Below are 22003 nucleotides of genomic sequence, written 5' to 3' on the forward strand. Positions count from 1 at the left end.
CAGTGTTTTGGAGCGTTGTTCCAGATTAGTGGAGCATGAAAACTTAATGCTGCTTCTCCATATTTGGTTCTGATACTCTGAAGAGTAGACTTAATTCAGAAGACCTGAGTAGCCTTGAAGACTGATATTGCAGTCTTAAATGTACTTTGGTTCCCATTCAGTGATTTATAAACCAGCAAAAGTATTTTAAAGTCTATTCTTTGAGATACAGGGAGTCACTGTAAATACTTCAGAACTGGGGTGATGAGCTCTGTTTTCCTAGTTCCAGTGATTATATGTCCAGCAGAGATCTGGATCTGATTAGAGTGACCAGTAAACCTAACAATTAGGGTTTTAGACAGTGTAAGGAACCAAACTGTGCAAAACAACTATTCACCAACAGAGCACTGTTTCTCTAGCTTTTAACAGATTTGGCTGGCAGCAAAAACATTTGATTCCAAGCTGGAGGAATGTTTATTTTGGTGGTGAATAACTGTAAATGCTGGAACAAACACTGACAGCATCAGTACCGCAGTAGCATCACTACAAAACTTAACAAAACAAGCTTGCTGCAAGAACTTTCAGCAAAAATCTATAAACACATGATTGAATTAAGCAATTCTGCACTTTTTACTCATGGTAGCCATTATTAGGTCCTTGTCAAACATCTTCTGTCAGTGATCTGTGCTCTAGTACCAATGCTACCTATAACAAGTGGTGCTTTAGTTTCAGAAGTGCTATTTTTATTTCATTTCTCCTCTACAAATGTGATGGAAAAAACACTTTTAGTACCATCTCTTAACTGTAAAATACTATATTTTTTTGTTGTAAATGCTTCTGTGAAGCTGTTTTGCCCTTCACCTGCCACAGGGAGGGACGCAGCCCCCACTTTTATGTACCAGTTCCTGGCACAAGTGGGAAGCGCTCATTCTATTGTGTTTTAATTGCTCTATAGTGCCATCTTAGCACCTCTCCTGACAGAATATTTTGATATTAAACACTCAAAACCTCTATTTCTATCCTCAATTTCTAATGTCCTCCTCTTTATTTGTTGAGTAGGGGACAAAAGGTTACAATTTACAATATCTGCAAAAAGAAATACCCGGAGGTATCGGCTTATTGTCAGATACTAGAAAAACATTTTATTGAGCTGAATTCCAATCCTGCTATATCAGATTACAAGAAGCAAAATACTATTTCAGTTCCCACCAGGATTGCTTTGATTTTTATCTGCCACTTGGTTTTCAGAGCCTTTCTTTATCTGAGATTATCTGGACCCTTTCCTCTTTACCCCCCTCTAACACCACCGTTACATCCTGGAAGCGGGCCTGCAGAGTAAAAGTAAATGCCAGTGCTTTCTTTTTCTAGACGTTGTAACCTAAACAGAGTGCAACAGTAGGTGCATGTTGATGAACACTATCCCATGCTTCAGGGATGGTCATGCTCAGTGGTCTGGTTTATTACACCTGCTTTAGACCTGATAAAGAGCTGAGTGTCGCAGCTGGAAGCTACATCAAGCAGCTCACAGATCTTCCAGAAGCCTGAAACTGTTGCTGTTTGTTGCACTTTGTTGTTTCCTAAGGATGATGAAAAGGTCTTGTAAGGTTAAATTCAGTGGAACCAGTGTGGATTGAAGTGCCACATAGAATAAAAATGAGCAATGCAGTGTCGTGATTGTTGAAAATAAATGCTCTGATGTTTAATAGCATCTGTGGGTTGGTTTATGACCTTGTGGTGTTCTCCTTTCATGTCAAAAGGACGATGAGCCAACAAGTTTTTAGCAGTTTAAAAACAAGTATCTTTCCATATCTACACAAAATATGCCCAACAGAATAAAAAGACCACATTTACATTTTCCTTAATGTAAAGACAGATTAGGTCTGTAAATAAAATAATTGTCAAAATAATAATTAAAAAAAAAACATTAACGATAAATATTATTATTTTTTATTTAAAACTATCTCAATGGAAACCACCAGCTTTGTACATACATGATATTCGCTCACCTGGCTTGCCACTGTTTTAAGTCTTTTTCAGCCTTGAATAGTTTTTCTCCTGGCATCATCCTTGAATTAGCGCCACCTATCTTCCTCTGGGCATGGTGCATCATCTCTGAGGCACCACTACCTCAGAGATGATGTCTTCAGATTGATGTGTAGGGATAAAAAGATCTTCATGACAGTCAAAAATGTCAGTTTTTGTTTCCTCTGTGGCAAATGGCAAATAGCACTTCCTCTTGCTTTTCCCAACAATGATATTGTTCCTGCCACCATAAAACTAAGCTTTGAGGAATTAATGACTTAGAAAAGACTAAGATGGTTTTTAAAAAATCTGTTAAACAAGTTGCTTTGTACTCATTATCAAGGAAGGCGAATAATTGAGCATTGCCTGCTGGTTTGTAATTTGGTTTGCTTTGTTTTATTGATATCTGAATAATGACTTGCCTGACATGTATGTAATTAATTGCAAAACTGGCATTTCACTAATTTATAATCTGTTACATCATACTGATTACATAAATCTGTCAAGGACTCCAAGTGGAAATTAGCATTTGTTGCTATAACCTCATGCCATGCATTGTTCTTTGTAGAAGGTTAATGAAATGTGCATTTTATCTGTGTAAATAAATAAACAGCATAAAAATCATAATAAAGTAAGTGAAGGAATTGTTTTCTAGGAAGGTATTGGAAATATTAAGAGTGGGGAAAACAAAATGTCAGGTTGCCTCAGCCTGTTTATACCGACTTAGTTCTAAGGAGAGAAATAATTACAGAGTGAGTTAATGAAAACATCTGCCTTACCACGCAGGCGTGCGTTGTACAGAATGAAATCAGAAAGAATTACAGAATGCCAAGATTAATAACATCTTGTAGTCTCTTTCACATTATGTTTTTGCAGGAGACATATAATCAAACTATTAGCTTCCATGCATATTCACTCTGAAACACCCCCAGCAAAAGAATTATACCTGTCAATGAACAAACTAGATAATGACTATGTTTTTCACAAGATATATTGACAAAGTATTTATTATAATATGTATTGTGTTAATATTCTTCTAATAGTCTACATGTTATGCTTTTGTTTGTTAGGCAAAGAAACATTCACAGTAAAAATTGTCACCACTGGGCAAGTGTTAATTGTAGCAATACTTCCTATGGAGTGATAACTCATTACAGACATGTAGGAATATTAAAAATTCAACAATGAAATAAAGCCAACCAATAGAAAGTATTCATACTGGAAAGATCAATACAGGTGAAAGATTGTATGGGCAATGAACAATTTACATCAGACTGTAAAAATAGAAAAATATGTAACACAACATAGGCTCAAATTATTGACATTAATCTTAGATGAAATATTTAAATCCAGCCCTGTTTTTTTTTTTCTGAGCAATCTTTTGATTTTTTTTCTTCCTTTGGTTTAAAATGCAATTATTTATAGAGGAAAATTTCAGGGATAGTTAAACTCCTTTGATCAAAATGTTTCAAATTTTTGACTAAAGTTTTGTTTTATAAATGAAACCACCAAATGGAGGAAAGTTAGGAGAACTGGCTTTGGAAAAGAATAACCTTATATTGGTCTATGATGTGTCGCAATTAACACCTCAAAGAGTCAAATGATTCATGAAATAAAAATTGCATTGCTGAACATCAATTGTCCCACTTAAACTGCACTTGAGTAGATCCCTCCCCCCCCAACCATTAGCTATTAAAATAAGCAGTTCAGTTCAGGTCATGTGGTGCGTATTGTACAATGAAAAGGCATTTAAATGTTTCTAAAGCTGTGAGTGCATTGAGCCAACCTATCAGATTAACAGTTTTATGTAGTTTCAAGCATTTAAAACCAACAGTGGTCATGCTTTATGACGCCGCTCTGTCTCTCCTGTGCCTCAACTGTCTCATAAAAGCAGAAAGGCTAACAAACGACCCCAACACAAACCTTTGCAGTGTTGCTCATCCTGCCAGGAGTATTTGTGTTCTCACCTCTCTCTGCTGTCATTAGGTCAGTGCAGCATGAGGTATTTCCTCTGCAGCTCAATGGCTTGTCGCTGTTGTAGGGTTGATTTTCTATCTGCTTATGTGCTCTGGGGTGAGTCAAGGTAAGGTTATGGAGTTGTCATGTGAAGAAGGAGCTGTGGTCATGCTGGATCTCCTGCAGACCCAATCTGTGAATCGGAGGGTTTGTGGTGCCTTCAAAGTTAATCATAAAGTTAAAAACACAGGAGGCCTGGAGGCCATGTTTCTTATTTTGTGTAGCAAAATAAAGTAATATAAAACTTTATTTTGTTTTAAATAATTAAGGTCAAATAAATAAATTGCCCAAAGTGGTAGGCATATTTGGCAAATAATGATGCTCAATAAATAGTACTAAAATTGCAAACATTTCAACTCAAAGCAGGGGTGAAAGTAAGGGGGTATGGCAGGGTACTGCGTACCCTTAAAAGATTTAGTGGGGGTACGCAGTACCTGCAAGAGAGAGGAGCGGCTGTCTGCTGTAAAAAAATCAACAGTTCACTGTGCAGCCGTGAGAGCACCCACTACTCAGACGTGACTGATTAGTTTTTCAAGAACAATCTAAAGCACGACTTAATCAGTTAATAAATAACTTGTTTCCCATTTCATATTGTTTCTGAACTCTTCGTGCTTTGCTAGAACAGCGGTGCAATACGTCGATCGTGGAAGTTTTTGAGTCGATCTCGGCATTAGGTGACAAACTGAACGCCGCCAGGACGCTGAGACCAGCACGTCCTCCTCTGACTCCTTAAAACGTTCATAACTTTATTAAAGAACAACAAAAAAATCAACAAAAGGTGTTCAAATTAATGACCCAACAACAATAATAATTTCAGTGATTATCTCACTGAGGTGATGATTTTCTATGATATTATTTTTCATCATGGAAAAATAATATATAATAAAATCATTTATAAAGATATTTTCACCCTGTGGTTTGTACTATAAAGTACCTATTTTTCATTTAATTTAACCAAATCTGATGTTATTTTTCTTCAAAATCACTGAATTTTCCCATTCAAATGGTTAGAAGCGAAGCCAGTGAGGCAGCAGCGAGCTGAGCCTCACCTGGGATTGCGAAACCTCTCGCTAACTGCACCGGTTGCCACTCTATGAGAGCATGCTCCTCCTATCTGTACGTCGCCAATAAAATGGTTAAAAACATTTAATGTATGAAGTGATTTTCCATAATTTAGCTTATGTATTTAATGTGTTTACTGTGTTTTTATTATCAAATTTTCTTGTGACTTCAATCAACATTTTTATTTCTTCTAAAAAAAATAAATAACAGGATCTACTTCCTGTGTCAGTCACGATTTCACATTTCTGTCTTCACCTCTTATCTAGTTTCCACTTTTTATACACTTATGAAAAATGGTGCAATTTTCCTTAAAAGGAAATTGCATTCCAAATGGTGTGAATTGTTTGTTTCAAATGCAAGTAAAATTTCAAGCACTCATGTGTGACCCACTGAAAGACTGAAAGTGTGATTGCTCTGCATCATTTACATTCTGGCATCAGCCGTCGAAACATTTCTGATTGTCAAGATATCAAAATGCAGCTCTGCTGTCAGAATACATTTCAAGCCTAGGAAATTTTCATTTCAAGCAGACTGCAGAAACGCAATTAGGTAAACACCCCTGGCTAATCCCATTACTAAAACATACCCACATCAGGGCGATATTAATACCAGTGACAAATTGAGATGATCAGCAAACAGACAAGACATTTGTTTGTGAAGACTTGGGATAAAAGTGACAGGGGAATTTGCAGTTTTTAACTGCTGTAGATCATATCAGAGAATTGCTAAGGTGGTAATTATATGTGATTTAAATTGCAATCAGGTCAAGATGTTGATAATGAAGGAAGACACCAGAGAGATGCTTTCAGCAAAATTGGAAAACATAAACGCTCTTAGAAAAATAATAAATAAAACTGTGTGATATTACAGTCGACAGGATCAGGCAGAATCACAAGTCCAAACTGGGAACATGGCAGTGTTTTCTTTGATTCTTTTGAGAATTAAGTTAATTTTGCATCAACGAATAAGGAGTTTAGGCACAGCTTCCATTTTAATTTGCTATTATGTCCATTTTGACTTATAATCTAAAATGATTTGTCAAAATTAGTTTGATTTTAGCTTTGTTGTAATGTGGAAAAACAAAAAAGTCCAACATTAATCTAGAAAATAAGAAACATCACAAAGGTAATTTGTGTGTTAATGAGTGAAATAAGGGTTTAACCTTTCAGTAAACATACCATGTACTGTTGGTTAATTGTTGCTTTATAAAGTAAGTGATTAGAAATTGAACTGAATGGTGCATCTGAGCAATGTATACTTGAGCTTGTTTTTATTACAATGTGATTTTTCTTTGGCCACTCCACCGATCTCTTCATTGAGTCCTTTCACCCTTCATACCTGACTGTTGAGATTTTTGTTTTGTAGCTCACACTCAGGTTTTCTTTGCCTTCAAAAACAGCATGTTGAGTTGATGGCAATGAGTTGGTCTTCATTGTGACCTTTAGATGTCTGCTGAAAGACTCGAGAAAAGCAGCAAGATGAACTTTGTGTTCGTCTTGCTGCAATATTTCAATCCACAACGCCATGTTGTCCTACTAAAAGGTGTTGACCATCATCCCAACTGCTTTACCATCATCAGTGATCTCCTTCTGTGTTTATCCCTCACTTTTCTCATGACCTTCCTCACTCCATTAACCAAGATCCTCTATGAAGCTCCAGACCAATAATTTTATATTTCTGAACCTTTTCAAATAATCACACCAACATTTATCGCTGTCTAACCAAGCTTTTTGCCGATGGTTTTGTAGCCCACTTCGGCTTTGTGCAGTTCCATTATCTTGTTCCCAACATCCTCTAACAGCTCTGTGGTCTTTCTTATGCTTGTGCTGGAGAGGTTGGAATAGAAGAACCCGATCCTGTGCACAGATGTGCTTTGTATGTATAATGGGTTGAGACCGGGGTTGTCTGGATTTAGATAAAACTAATCATGCAATCTTTTTCCCACATGAGCAACCAACCAATCTACGAAAGGAGAATTCTATCTAAGTTAAATACTTATTTAATTCATGCTAATCAGTTTGTAACTAATGTTGTCTATGTATGATGAGTGTTATTGTGGATTGTTTTAGCCAGTATTCCATCTGTTTTTATCAAAATTAAACTACCATAGCAATGAGAGACTGTTTTATTTCTTTTTAAGTGAGAAAATCTAATTCTTTCTCCCACTTTGACAGCAGGTGTTAGATTATTGTAGATGCTTTTAGATTTTAGTTGGCATTTTGGGACAACATAGCAAGCAACTGACAGCACAGAGAGCAATTTAGAGCAATGTAAGGTGGAAACATAAATTGGATTTTGTTTTGTAAGACCTACATCAATATCTTATGTACAGCTAGCATAAATACTATATCTTTTCATGCTGTTTCTCACTTCTGATAATGAAAAGGCTTTAAAAGGCTATAAACTGCAGTCTTGTGTTTATGTTTCTATGCACATTTATTGTGTGAAAGGATGAGACAGGAATATAGCACACAAACTAATTTAAATCAACAGATTTTTTTTCTTTCCAATCTTTACGAGACATTTTTTACACTTTCTCTCTAAATTTAGGCAACAAACAGCTTCTCAACACTTTATTTGCATCACTTTGTCAGGAGGTGGGAATAACATCAAAACCTTGGGTTGAAAAAATTGAGTTTGCAATTTTCTCGGTTGTCTGAGCGGTGAAAAGTGAACATTTTGCTCTTGCAACCGAACTTTTCTCTCTATTCCTCTTTTACTGTCTAGTCGTCTCTCTCTTTGTCTCTGTATATACATACATATATACATGTGTATACATATATGTGCATGTGTGTGTATGTATAATTCACTTTTTGCATCAATTGGAAAACCCACGAACAGCAGTTCTGCTTTAGCACTTAATTATACTTCATAAGGCAACATTGATGGATATTAATGTTAAGGATATTTTACCAATTTTAAGAAGAAGACAGATAACTTGCATAACATAAATGAATAGAATTGAACCCAGAACCTCTAAAAATAATAATTTTCTCTATCTGTGGACCACAGTCTTGAGTCATCTCTGTCTTTGAACATTTGCTGAATCTGAAAGCTGTCCCCTGTCATTCATGGATGTCATTTGTGGATTTTCCCAATTACAACCACCATCTCAGTAATAACCAAGCAGACTCTGAGACACTGTCCCCTGGGGTTTGAACTTATTTTGTTTTCATCATGACTCATTCTTAGCATCAAACACTGAAACAGCGGCAGCTAAAAGGTGATGAAACGTCAAAGGATAGAAATAGATCTGCTTTGATGTTGAACAGCTGACAGACTAAAGCCACACAATGACAGCGAGATCCACCTGTTGATGCCAATAGCTGCAGGCGAAAAACTTTAAGAGAAATCCGGCTGCACATTCAAACCTTTTCCTTCTTCACACAGATTTCTGGAGTGTCAACATTAAGACGTAGTAATCTTTGTCAAGTTTTTGGCTTTACTAAACATGTAAAATCCTGAATCCCAAAGTTTCTTAGATTATGAGTCTTGACTTTTTGCAACTGTCTGACATGCATGATGCTTTCCTGGATAAATCCTCACAGGTATTATTCCTTAAAGCCTTGATTCTGCTGGCTTACCGCTTCTTCCTGTTAGTGACATTGATTGTGTACTCAAGTTTACCAAGTATGCCAAGTGTTAATCAGGCACTGATTAGAAGGAGTGGAAGGAAAAGAGTTTGAATTGCAATTGATTCTCCCTGGCTAAGGACTGAGATTAGTCTCTAAAAGGGGAGAACCAAGTGCTTTAATAATTAACGTATGTTATTGCTGCCCCAGAGTAAAGAATTAAAAGTCAGAGAAAGAGGCCCTAAAACCTTGGCACTTGCTTGCCTCATTTATTATCTGTACAAATTTAAGACGAGGCACCTGAGGGGATTATTTAGGAGAAGAGTTGTCTAAATTTACAGATATTGAACAATCTGTCTTGAGGCAAAGGAACGACAAATGTTCATTCTTCGAAAGGATAAAACCCCGGTCCTGCATACCTTCGATTAAGGGTTAGGCTTTTGTTGTAACCTGAGGAGAGCAAAGAGTCTGTGCAAAGTCCAAAAGAACGCCCTTGAAAAACATTGACTTTGGTTCAAATTGGTTCGATGTCTAGGGAGTTTAATGTTGGCTCGCTCAGCAGAAAGATAAAACGGTACCATTTACAGGAAATCAAGTCTTGCCAATGGGCAAGAACACTGTGGACAGACTAGGGGTACATATTTCTGTTGCTTTTTTTGTTTTGTTTTTGTTTTACATATTTTGCTTAGTATGATTCTGAGCAGGTGGAAATAAGTGTTGAACACAATGTTCTTGCAGCAAATGTATTTCAAGTGAGGCTATTGACATTAAATTAGCCTGTGATGTTAGGAACATCCCAAGTAATCCACACATATCAAAAGGGGAAATAACCAATGAATATGTTATTTGCAATAAATTTACATAAGACAGGGAATCAGTATTAAACAGGCTTACTGTAATATATTTTATTATATTGTTGGATCATGAAAGTTTCAGAGTGTCTCCTGCATGAAGGATGTTTTAGATGTTTCCGTGCTTTAACACACTTGATTCAAATTATTGCAGTTCAGCAAGAGCATGTTAATCAGCCATCTATTGAAATCAGGTGTGCTGAAGCAGGGGGACATGCAGAGCTTTGTGCCTTGAGGACCAGTGTTGGGAAACACTGCTTTAGAGTCCTGTTAATGACCTAATTATGGGATTCAGGTGTTTTGACACAGAGACGCATCTAAAAGTAGCAGGACGCCTGTCCTCAAGGACTGGAGTTCCACTTCTGTGGTCTAAACATTGCTCTCTGCAGCACTCAGTTTAGAAATATACCATCGGTGAATTGCTACAATCAGATTTAGAAACTCTTGAGAGGGCCCTTTTCTGCCGAAATGCTTCTTATGTGGCGTCTTGGTAACAAGAAACCTTTTTACAGGCCATGAATTCAACTATAAACCAGCAGATATTAATTAGCACTGAAAGGAGCAAGATTGCTTTGAAAATGACAAGTTTCAGCTATTTCAGTTTTTCCATTCAGCTTCTGTACTGCGTGTGTTTCATACTTATTCTCTGTGATATTCCGTTATGTGCAAGTTTATTTATAATCCTGTGTGCTTTTTAATTACTTCACATGCATGGATTACCGCGAAATACGCATTTTCCCCACTTTACATTAAACTGTTTGACTCACAGGGCAACAATCTACATTACAGGCAGGAAACAATAAATCAGTAAAAACAAAAATCTGTTTCTTTTTCTCCTTTAAGTACCATGACTCCTGGAGATGAAATATGTCATGTTTTATGCAGTTTGGCTTCTTAGACTGAAATAATGTGGCCATACGAGCCCTACAGGGACCATTATCATAGAATTTTCTCTTTTTTTTAGCTCCATTTATCTGCCTCTCTGCAATTCTTATGCTGTCTGTTCTCGACATCTGTGACACAGGTAATGGATATCCACTGTTTGGAGGGAGCAACTAAATTGAGGCATTTTTCTTTATGCTATTTCCTCTCCTCAGAAGACACTGCCTTGTGTTCCTTGTAGTCATATTGTACAGTCTTTGTGCTGCTAATACTTCTTCTGCAATCTAGACTAAAGCAGTTGTATTACTGCATCATCTTCCCTTCAAAGTGTTTTTAGATACACTCCCCTTCATTCCTTCTTGGCTCATCCCTCATTTGGCTGTTTACTTTTTCAGCTGCCCCCCATCTTCCTTCCTTCACTCCCTCTCTCTTCCTCGTCTTGTCTCTCCTCTGTTCTTCTCCCCAATGTACATCTCTTATCTCTCCTCGTATCCCTACCTTATAAATAATTGATGGCCCATCTTTCACTAGCCTTGTGTAGCTAAAGGGCGACTGAAGTCCTGAGGACAACATCAATGCTAAGCCACAAGTACACCCATTTTTTGTGCACCGTCTACTTGCAGCAGTTTCGCAGGAGTCACTCTTAACTAACGACCTACTTAGATTCAAGTCAAAAGTATTTTTTCTGTCTGTTTTTAAAATAGCTGAACTTCAGACGAGTTCTGGCTTCAGCCAGTCCACTAGACATAAGAGCTGCATTCATTCTTACATCAGTTTGGAGATAACTTGCATGTGGGTGTCTGGTCCACTTATACTGGTGTTTGTACAATTCTGGTCTGGTTTATAGACAAGTTTTTTTTTTATTATTGTTGCAAGAAATTACATTGTGTGTCATTTGTTGTTTCATTCAAAGTTCCCTTTCATCTCAGTTTCTTTCATGCATCCTCTATAACAAATGTTTAGTTTCATTCCAAGTTCAACATTTGATTTCTTTTTAGCATAATTTCACACTAACTAAAGTAATCAACTGGTATAATAAAAAAAATGTCAAATTATCACATAAAACTTAACTAAAAACATTATACAACTTTTATGACTAAACAAATGTGTTGTCAGGAACCTTGGAATATATCAGCAGTTACAATTTTATATTTTACAGACATTTTAATCAGAAGGATGTTATTTATTTTAATTTAGCTTTCCAAACTATTACGAATCTCTTAAAGTTTGTCGTTTCCCTAAGATTTATGTCCAGATGTATTGACCAAAAGTTACTTAAATGAATCTAAAAAATAATTTTTGTTGCATTTGTTTGTCTTGAAATATAATGATTACTTGCATTCTGTCCACAATAACATCGATATATTTTGCAAAAATTACATTTTCTCCTTTGTTTACACCTCAAAAACTTTCATGAGAAAAAACTGGCGTTTCAAACAGATTTAGGGATCGTTAAGGATTCATCCCAGCAGTTCCCTTGGCTAAAGATGTCCAGAAAAAGGTTAGCTGCAGCTCGCCATAACAATGACATCCAGAACTTATGCATATTTCAGAGATGTTTGTATTGTTAGCTATTTCACAGTGTAGAGAACGGACCTAAAAAATTACCACAGCTGGACCCAGATCTGGACATGGGGTTTCTGTTTGTCTTCAGGCTGATATTAACACTGTGACACATCTAGCGGCTACTTGTTATGTTTTAAGTGTTGATCTTACGTTGTTGCTTTCATGTTAGTCAGTTTTAATTGTGATAAGTTCCTCTAGCAAAATGCCCTGTTTTTGATGATGTGTACGCCTTCAAAACCTGATGTGATAATTTACCATTAGTTGCTTATTATCTTATGCCAAAAATACGCACAAAAATCCCTGAGGAGAAATTTGAAAAATAAATATATAATGAATAAATGACACTTTTTCCAGCTGGTCTGAAATGCTGCTCAGCTGGATGTGTCACCATGATTCTGGGCTGAAGAAAGGCAGACAACCAAGTTCATACAAAATTAATCAGATTAGATCTAAATCTCGCACAGAACGTGGTGCTTTCACATTTAAAGAGCAACATATGCATATACTTATTTTATCTGGAATACATGGAGACCAAGAAAAATACATAGTTTTATTCATTCATTCATTTATTTTTAAGATGTTTTTTTTTTTTTTTGTCATTTTGAGGTTCACGGATTTGTATTAGCAGAATAAAAGACAGTTGAAAATTATAGCTGCATTTTTTATCTATCCCTTTCCAGTCAGACAATACATAAAATAAATTAGTCAGCTTTGAAACAAAGAAGGTTTCAATTTATTCATCATTTCAGTTAGATTGGAAGTAAAGTTAAATACAGTCTGCAAAGTTTCTGTGAGAATACCAGCATTATCCAGGCTTAAAGAAAAGCAGCTGTTGTCAGTCAAACGTTTGTTGTCACGATGAATTCCTGCTGCTCCCATTGCAGCCGAGAAACAATACAAACCAAGAACGTCTAAAAGTTAAAAGTTTAAGTTTATGTTTACTAAAAGTAAAATATAAAGTTGAAAAGTTCCTTGATTCAACTGAGAATGACTTAGCATTTTAAAGACTGTTCTACACTGACCCTGTTTGTTCGTCTCTCTCTCGTTGGATTGCATTTTCCCCACATTTCTACATCTATTTTATTGAACAGAGCTTTTCTAGTGTTATTTAAAGGATTACAGTAAACTGTCAGGTGATCTCAGTGATATCAGAGTTGTTGTAAAGGTAAATAATGCATGCGTGTAGATGTAGTAATGACTCTAAAGAACGAATAAACCGAGTTGAAACACAAGGATCATCTTTCCCAAGGGCCGTTGACTCAGTTTTCTGACACCAGCCACCAGTTTCTCCAAACTCATGCCTGAAGGGATGGTATTGATCTTTGATAAATCTGCAATGAATAAGGCCATTCTCAAATGCATTTGGAAACTAGTTTGACATGATGAAATTTCCTGGCATTACAGAGCGCAGGAAAGAAACCTCTTCCTAAAGCAAACCAAAGAAAGCGTTAGACACACATCCTCCCCAAACACTGTGATCTCACAAGAGCAAATATGCAAGTATTTTAAGTATTCATTATTTACATCCTCGTTTGCTTGTTGGCTGTCTGCTTTTCCGTTGCCTGAGGTGACTCGCTGTGTTATTTGGCACATTTACAGTTTTATATTTGGGGAATCCTGTCATAAATGTGACCTACTTGTAAATAATAACACTTTGTGGACAGAAACTCCAGCTCTGTTTCATTTAGAATCTGCAGCTAAAAGCCTTTTTATTTGTTCACTGACTGATTTAAACGAAAATATCATGAGGTCCCATCAGATTGAAATGTATTCAGGAAGAATCAAACTGCAATATGAGGAAGGAGGAAGAAATTATTTATATTATCTGAGAGATGAGATTCAGCATTTAAATTAGACTTAGCAATGTATGTTTTTTTTGTACACAACGTTGATGCTTGCTGATTAGTATGTTAATTTAAATGGGTGTATTTCACTGAGTTTTTAAAGTTTGTTTTTGACAATTCAAAGCTTACAGGAAAATCCGGTTTTGTTCAGTGTTTTTCATCTTGTTTGTTTAGTTTCACAGGCCTGAGCGTGTAGGTCTAAACAAAACTGAACTGCATCTATTTGCTTTATTGAACGGCAGCTCTGCAACATCCCATGAAAATCCAATTTGATCTCCTTACTTCTGACCTTGGTTTATTTGTTCTAATGCTACATGAAAAGTGCAGCCTGATACTGAGCAGATTGCTGGTTTTCTCTCTTTTTACTGAACTCAGTTTGACAAATCCAGAAAATGAGCCACACATTGATCAAAATGTACTATTGTGCCATGAAAACCTGAAATATGTCTAAAGCTCTCACAGTGTACGTATTCTATAGCAAAATGCAAGCAGTCTTTGACCTTTTCATCCTTTTATTTGTCAGACTTTTTTTTGTGATGTGTGTTTTTTTACTCCACTGCTTACATAAGAAGTTCCTCAAGGTTCTACTCTGGACCCCGTCTTGTTTTAGTCTTGCAGGTTTTCTTTGTGGTTAATTTTAGCACATATAATGCAATCAAAAATAAAAACTAAAGGTTATATCAATTCTTATTAGTTTTCTAAACACCCCAAAGTTACAACTTTTTAATCCGATATATATTTATGAACTTCACTTTACAAGAGGGCTTTTTTTGTTTGTTTCTTTCTGTTATATAATTTTGAGTAGTTCCTTTCAAAAATATTTTCTGTCCAAAACAGTGCTGAAGCTATTATTTGAATATAAAGAGCTTTTTCCATTTTAGTTCACCCTTTTATCAGCTCTGACACCATTCTGTGCTACCATTCTTAGTCACTGCCATTTTATCCCAAACAATTTCATATCCATGTTATTATTATATCAGATTGTTTTTATTTTCTTGGTTTTTGAGTACTTTTTGATGAACTGTGGTATAAATAAAGTAAAGATAAAAATATTTATTTAGCTGTATATATTTTTAATTATTTTATATGTAAGTTTTATTTCCGTAAATCATATAACACATTTAGGCCAGTCTACTTCGACAAAAATACAATTATGACTGCAACCCGACCAAATATGGAACAGCTTTCTTTGTGAAGGCCACCATCACTTATAAAATTATTCTTTAATTTTTTTATATATAATGTCCCCGCAAGAAAAGACGTAATATCAGTGCACAAAAACACCCTATATTCACCAGTTTACAAAGATTTGTTTCATAGATTTCAATAATTGGTCATTCTAGAAATTGCTGGACATCATTGGCAGATTTCTTGTAAGAATCTTTTCTTTTATTATTTTTCTGTGCTTGTTTGCTGTCAGTTTACCTGAAATTTTGAAAAAGCAGCTATTGACAACATAAACAGATGGCTCCAGGTTTTCTACAGTGTTTGAGAAAACTGAATTTAAAATAAATTCAATGCAGTTTATTTGTATAGCACCAATTTCCAACAATACGCATCCCAGAGCACTATACAGACAAAGTAAACAGGTCTTCCAAAGGAGTATATACATATATATGTGAACAACAATTTGTTTCTGTTGGTTCCTTCCTAACAGATGGCACTGCAGATTTTCTTGAGATTCTGTGTGCTTATTTGTTTCCTCTTGAGTCGAAACCATTTGCTGCTGTAAGAAAAAGAAAATGGAAATATCTAATGAAAACTCTGCCAGAGCCAATACCGATGTTTGTTCAGTTATCTCTTTTTAAAGCAGGCCTTTTTCCCTCTCACTCTGTTTTCTCCAGATTGATCGCTATGCTCAGAGGGATTTGAAGAAGGGCCTGCAGCTTTTCGGCACCGAAGGCAACGTGGGTTTGACCAACGCCTGGATGATCGTACAAACTGATGTAAGATGTGAAATGTCTGTACTAAGTGCATTGAATTGGGGAGGTGATAAAACACTTAGGTCATGCTGCTTAAAAAAATATGTGCATACCATTCAATATTAACCTCGGTACCATTTAGCTACATAAGTTAGAGACTCTTCTGTCAAAAGAGATACATGACACTATGACTGCATTATTAATGTGACAAGGGTTATTTTTGCTTTCGACATGGTTTCACTTTATGTGACACATTGAAACACTATTTTACAATGCATGTCCTCATGGAGGGCATCATTTATATTATAGTGTCATTGTTTTTGTCAACGAATGGATCTGGACATTTAAAAGCCAGCTGGAATAAACATATGAAAAACGTCATACAGTGACTCTTAAACATGCACGCATCCCTTTGGTAAGCCATTTATAGTCTTTTCCTGCTTATTGCTGATATATCGGCATTAAGCAGGAAATGATTTTGAAATGTATATATACTTGAAATGTATATATAGACTTGAAATGATTTATATATATATATATATATATATATATATATATATACTATACAGAATTCAAGTTAACAAAAAATAATGCAACATAAAAGCTTCATGGTGTTGGCAGCATCATGCTCTACTTTTCTTCAAATGCAATTACCATCATAGTCAAAGCAGATTAAGTTGTAAATAGTTATACCAGCCAGCTTTGGTCCCCAAACTGTCTATTTTATAAATAGAAAGTTTTGCATAAAGAGGGGCTATATTTCTTAGGCCCAAAGTGCCCATGTATCCAAAACAACAAAAGAATGGAAAGAGGAAAACTGGGGCTTTTTTTTGATGTCCTCTTAATCTCGAAACTCTAGAGAATTTTAGCAAGATAGAGTTGACAAATATTGCCAAGTCGTCATGTGGGATGCTGGTGGACTCCTATAGAAGAATGTATCATAAAATGAAATGGAAAAAGTGATTCAACAAAGTATTAGCATAAAAGTGTGCACACCTTGGTATGCAGAATGTAATTTTTTACATTGCAAAAGCCTGGAATTTTAATAGGAGTGTGTACATTTCTGAAAGCCACTGTAGTCATTCTTCTTTGGTACAATTAAAGTGTAGAGGGCTTTGTCTAAGAAGGGTGGTAAAATGCAGTGAAGGAATATAATGCAAACATCATAGCTAATCTGTGTTTCCAGCTCAAACTTTGATGTGCTTTTTCCTTTTGTCTTTTTCTTTTTTTATTTCCTCTGGAAAGAAAACACAATATGAGAGGCAAAGATTGGGAATTAAAGGCGGATGCTGCAGCTGAAAAAAAACCCTTTGGGAGACTTCAAATGATAAATTGCACTCTTCAGGGCTCTTGAATACATTGCTGTAGCTCGTAGTTTTAATCCATTAGCCAAAGTTTGACTCTTGATTGCATGTGTGTGTGCCCACATGCAATCAAGTGCCTGGTAGGTTCGCTGTTTGCGTTTGTGTTTGCGTCTGCGGCAAATGAACAGACATAAACGATGACAGTGGAATCTATTGCTATGCAAATCAATGCAGGTCCGCATCGCTTCGTGTGGATGATAACCTGCAGAGCTCTTATTTTCTCTGCATTCAAGATGAACAGAATATGCATGAATAAGCCATCGTTTGAAACCGTAGGTACGCAAATATGAGTGTGCACTTTTATCCCTGTAGGATCAGCGCCGCTGTCTACTGGAGAGGAAGACCATTAAAACGCAGCTCTCATTCTGGTACTCCCTTCTTCCCAAACCTCTTTCATTCATGCTGAGTCACTGAATGAATAATAAGGCACATGTCCTCGGACCAAAGGACACCTTGGATAATATTTATAGCCACTTTCAGGACAGTGTATGTACAGCTAATGTTGAATATTTACATGCACTATAATAAGACATGTGACCTTTTGTTAGGTAAATCAGACACAACCTTTCCTGCTTGAATCATTTAGGATTGCCAAAATTATTTCTGTTTATTAAATGCCATATTAACAAGAAGTTATTTGGAGATTTTTTATATTCAAATTTCTTCACATTCAGAAGTGGACATGAATTTCCTTTGTATTTGGGGAGCAAAAACTATATGACCTTAGTCAAACATTTTGGATATCCTTCGTCAAGCTTCTCAGTGGTTTGGTGAGATTCCTTCTCACCAAACCATCAACTTTGTTTTCCTTCAGTCTACTTTCGTACTAATTTGGTCCTGAAATCGTCTTTTTTGTTTGTTAGTTTTGCTTGTGTGTTGATCTTGGAGTATTGACTTCTTTTTTTCTAAGTGGCTCTTCAGCCCATCTATGTACAATGACACTTCTTTTTTCCCCCAATTTATTCAAATGTTGTGAAATAACTTCTTAGATGTTTAAAAAGAATAAACTTTGAGCCTTTTCCAAAAGGTTTAGAGGCAATTTAAGCTTAATTTATGACATCTGGATTTGAAGAATAGAATAAAACTATTTATCATTCTACTATTTAGCAAAGGGAAATTACAGGAATCAAGTGTTAGTTTTGGATAAATCTATGGAGAGTTGTAGTTTTGAGTAAAAGAGTAAACTGTGGAGAGTCTTAACACCCATAATTATTTATAATCTTAGCAGGGAATACTTGAAGTTCATCTTTAGTTTTTGAAAAATTGCACACCTGATCTACTCATCAAGTGGGTGAGCAAGTTGTAAATTAACACGAGTTTGTCATTCTGTGCATGCCGTGCAGAAGGGAGGTGCTCCAGCAGCAAGGGACACTTTATCATTTCACTGATGAATCGGATTTCACTGAAAGTCATGATGTCCTCTTATCAAAAATCTATAACAATTACAATGCAGAAAGATGTAGATTAAAATAAATAGGTGAGTTTCAAAACTGTAAAAGAAGGTTTGGAAAAAATGTGCAGGAGAAGCCGAAGCCAAAGATCAACGTCAGACATGTTTGGCAAATATAAAATGCGTCAGTCTTATTCCTGGTAATGGGAAATGGTATAGCTCCCATATCATAAAGTATAATCATAAAGTAGAGATTTGAAGTAGTTGATTTAATATTCCATAACTCTGCTGCTATTTCTTGTACAGTTCCGTTGCTGTGGAGTCACCAACCACACAGACTGGTTTGAGGTTTATAATGCCACCCGAGTCCCAGACTCCTGCTGCCTGGAGTACAGCGACAACTGTGGACTGGACAACCCAGGAACTTGGTGGACTGCAGTAAGTTGGGGCATTATAATCCGTCTAGTATATGTAAAAGCATATGGAAAAAAGTGTTTTTTTTCCCTGTTACTGTTTAAAGAAATCTGTTTAGATTATAGTTGAGTCTCCAGATTCCACCGTCATACTTTCTTACCGTGTCTTTAAAAAGCATTCTTAGCCCTTAAATTTTTTTCAAATTACAGCCACCATGTAATACTGTATGTATTTTACTGTGGTTTTATATGAAACACCAGAAAACAGTAATGGCTTACAAATGATTTTAGATTCATATCTGCAAACCTGCAAACTGTGGCTACTTTGAAAAATCTAAATACAATAAAGTGCCTTCAGAAGCCAGAAGTGTAAATAATTAAGAGTCCTGCCTTTTGTATCTTAAAATCAGTTTACCTGTTCTGCCAAAACGTCAGAGGTTGGTCAAAAACATGACTGTTTTTATCCACAGAGGGAGGAAAACCATCAGCAAAGTATTCAAAATGCAAGATTCTCCTAATGATTAAAAGAAGCAATTAGCTTATATAGCAAAACATGATCCACAACCAAACTCCTAGAGATAATTCCTAAAATCAATTTACAATCTAAAAAAAATACAAAGCTTATCTGCTTAGCAATAGAATGAAAACTCCACATTGTGAATACCAATGCTGGGGTCATATGAGGATCTGATGGGAGGGAGGAGAGAGTGTTAATCAAACAAATTCAGGTCATTCTGTGGCACGAGCAGCATGGCGCCTTAAACAGCATGATTCATAGAGAACATCTGCTTTCCTATCTATGAAACCCACAATCTCCTCCCGTGCCCAGCATGTTCCACAAAGACAAATGAAAATGCAATAAAAAAAAGAACCAACACATAGCAGCAAACCATGTAGCAACAGAAAAGGTGGGAAAAGGTGCTCTACTCCGATGATAACAAAACAGAACTTTTTTTTTTTTTTTTTACCAGACAAAGAGAAAAAGTAATACAGCACAAATCTGAACACACCATCACTGCTGTGAAACATGGCGATGATGTGGGGAGGATTTTCTGTAGCAGGAACAGGGAAGCTGCTCAGTGTCAATGGGATGGATGAAGCTATAGTATTCCTAAAAAAATACAGAAAGAGTTACAACAAAATAGGTTAGATCAAGCCATGTTCATGTTTTAGAATGGCCCAGTCAAAGTTCAGATTTAACCCAAAATTAAGAAAATTCTAAATTGATGTTTAAGATTGGTGTCCAATGAAGCTTGAGCTGTTTTGTAAAACAATGGTCAAAGATGCTATACTCTCTAGAGATGCTGTATGCCTCCAAAAAGCAGGAATTGAGTCAAGGGGGCTGAATACAAATGCATTTAAAACATTGACAACTTTCGACCTTTTTCCTTCTACTTTACACTAATACATGGGTGAATTTAGTCACAGAAAATCTTACTTAAATGTATTTTCAGAATTGTAACATGAATCACATCTGGAAACCTTCAAATGGTATCTTTGCAAGGTACAGAGTGTTTGTTTTAAGTGTATTTTGTGTTTCTATCCCTGTCTGAGGTCAATTTTATACAACAATCAATATTTTCAATATTTGCCAGAGAAGAAAAAAAAAAGATTATTCTGGACCTTTTGTATGGATTTTTAAAAATAATTTCAGGCATCCACAAGCAAACAGCTGGGCCAAAAAACTTTTATTCATTATTACTAATACTGAATTTGCCACATTTCCCAAAAGGGCTGACTGCTGCTGCTACTAATGTTTTATTTAACACATGATTAGCTTTAGCGTTATTTCGTTTTAGGCAGTTGTACCGCATGGAGAGTTGTTTCACTTTCAATTTCTGTTATAATATGTTTAAATAAACGTCAGCACAGAATGTGAGAAGCATGCACATTTTCAGGCCTATGGTCTGTTGTGTATCTCCTTAAGAGCACTTATTAAAGGGTCACAGTGATGATTAATCCTGTCCCAATAATGTGAGCCACTAAAACCAAAGTAGAAAGCATAAAAATGACTGATTTACAAAAGGAAGCTTCACAGCAGCATACGGCACCATGACTGTTAAACAGCAGGTCAGAGGAATAGAACAAGTTCTGTCATTCTCTTCTAATGAATGAGGAGCTGTGTCACTACTGTGTGGACAGTATGGAAACACATTAGTCTCTGTGTAATTTAGGAGCACTAGAAGTTGCCACTAATGAGGAAATTGAGCGTGTTCAGATAATATATTTGGACAGATAGAATTAGTTGTTTTATTGCACCTTAATGAAGAACTAAAATTACTCCACCTTCATGTGGAACTGTAAATCAAAGCTGCAGACTGTGGAAATGAGTGTGTTAATGTAGCTATTAAATCTAGTCTAACACGTTTCCCACAAGAGTGTCCACTTGCTCCCTTAACATTCTCCGTACAAACTAGAAGCTTCGCATTATTTCAAGTTCTAAATAAAAACCTGGCAAAAGTTACTTTTTGACTTCTTCATACAAAATGTTTTACACCAAAAGAAGGAAATTGAAACTTTTTTTTAAAATAAAATCCCTTCCAATATTCCCCTTTCTCCTCTGAAGTCTTAAAATAAGATTTGTTGAAGCCGTCTTTTGCTCCGGATTCTCATCTCTGAACAGTCTACTGTGGTTTCAGAAGTCTAATCACAGTCAGCCTTAAACAATGATCTTCTCTTGGCAGCTGGGGCTTTTTTGCCCTAAGCTTTTGTCTGCTGTGACACACTAAACCCGAGGCTTCCAGTTTTATGCGCCCTTAAAACAATGGATTCGCACACAAAATTGGAGTGACAGTAAGAATGGCAGACCTTTTTGTTCTCCTAAATTATACATTTGGGGTTAAAATTCAAGACATGCTTTTTGCTCCTTTATGAAGTAAACAAGAACAACCTTTTGCTATCTGGAAAGACATTTTAACTAATATGCCCAAGATATGGAAAAAGGAACTTAAATCAGTGCTTTTGCTGTATGCTGTATTTCTATCCATTCATCTGTATGTTCATCAATCCATTAGATCACTAAAGTAACAAGTTCAAGAATACCTCTGACTAGCAACACTCTTCATATTCTGATAGTTCCCAAATATTCACAGACCAGAAAAGATATTACCCTCTCTCCAG

The 22003-nt window shown here is 36.0% G+C and overlaps 1 protein-coding gene across 3 annotated transcripts in view; it reads left to right on the top strand.

Annotated features, from left to right (window-relative positions):
• Positions 1 to 22003, top strand: part of tspan4a (tetraspanin 4a) — a 163259-nt gene that overhangs the window by 124101 nt on the left and 17155 nt on the right. For all 3 annotated transcript variants that reach the window (XM_081605433.1, XM_081605432.1, XM_081605435.1), the window contains 2 exons: positions 15639 to 15740; positions 18777 to 18908. In XM_081605433.1, coding sequence (XP_081461559.1) covers positions 15639 to 15740; positions 18777 to 18908 — 234 coding nt within the window. The remainder of the gene's footprint in view (positions 1 to 15638; positions 15741 to 18776; positions 18909 to 22003) is intronic.

The sequence above is a fragment of the Poecilia reticulata genome, chromosome 3 (genome assembly GCF_904066995.2).
Source record: "Poecilia reticulata chromosome 3, P_reticulata-male-v2, whole genome shotgun sequence".
In the NCBI taxonomy this organism is placed as follows: Eukaryota; Metazoa; Chordata; class Actinopteri; order Cyprinodontiformes; family Poeciliidae; genus Poecilia; species Poecilia reticulata.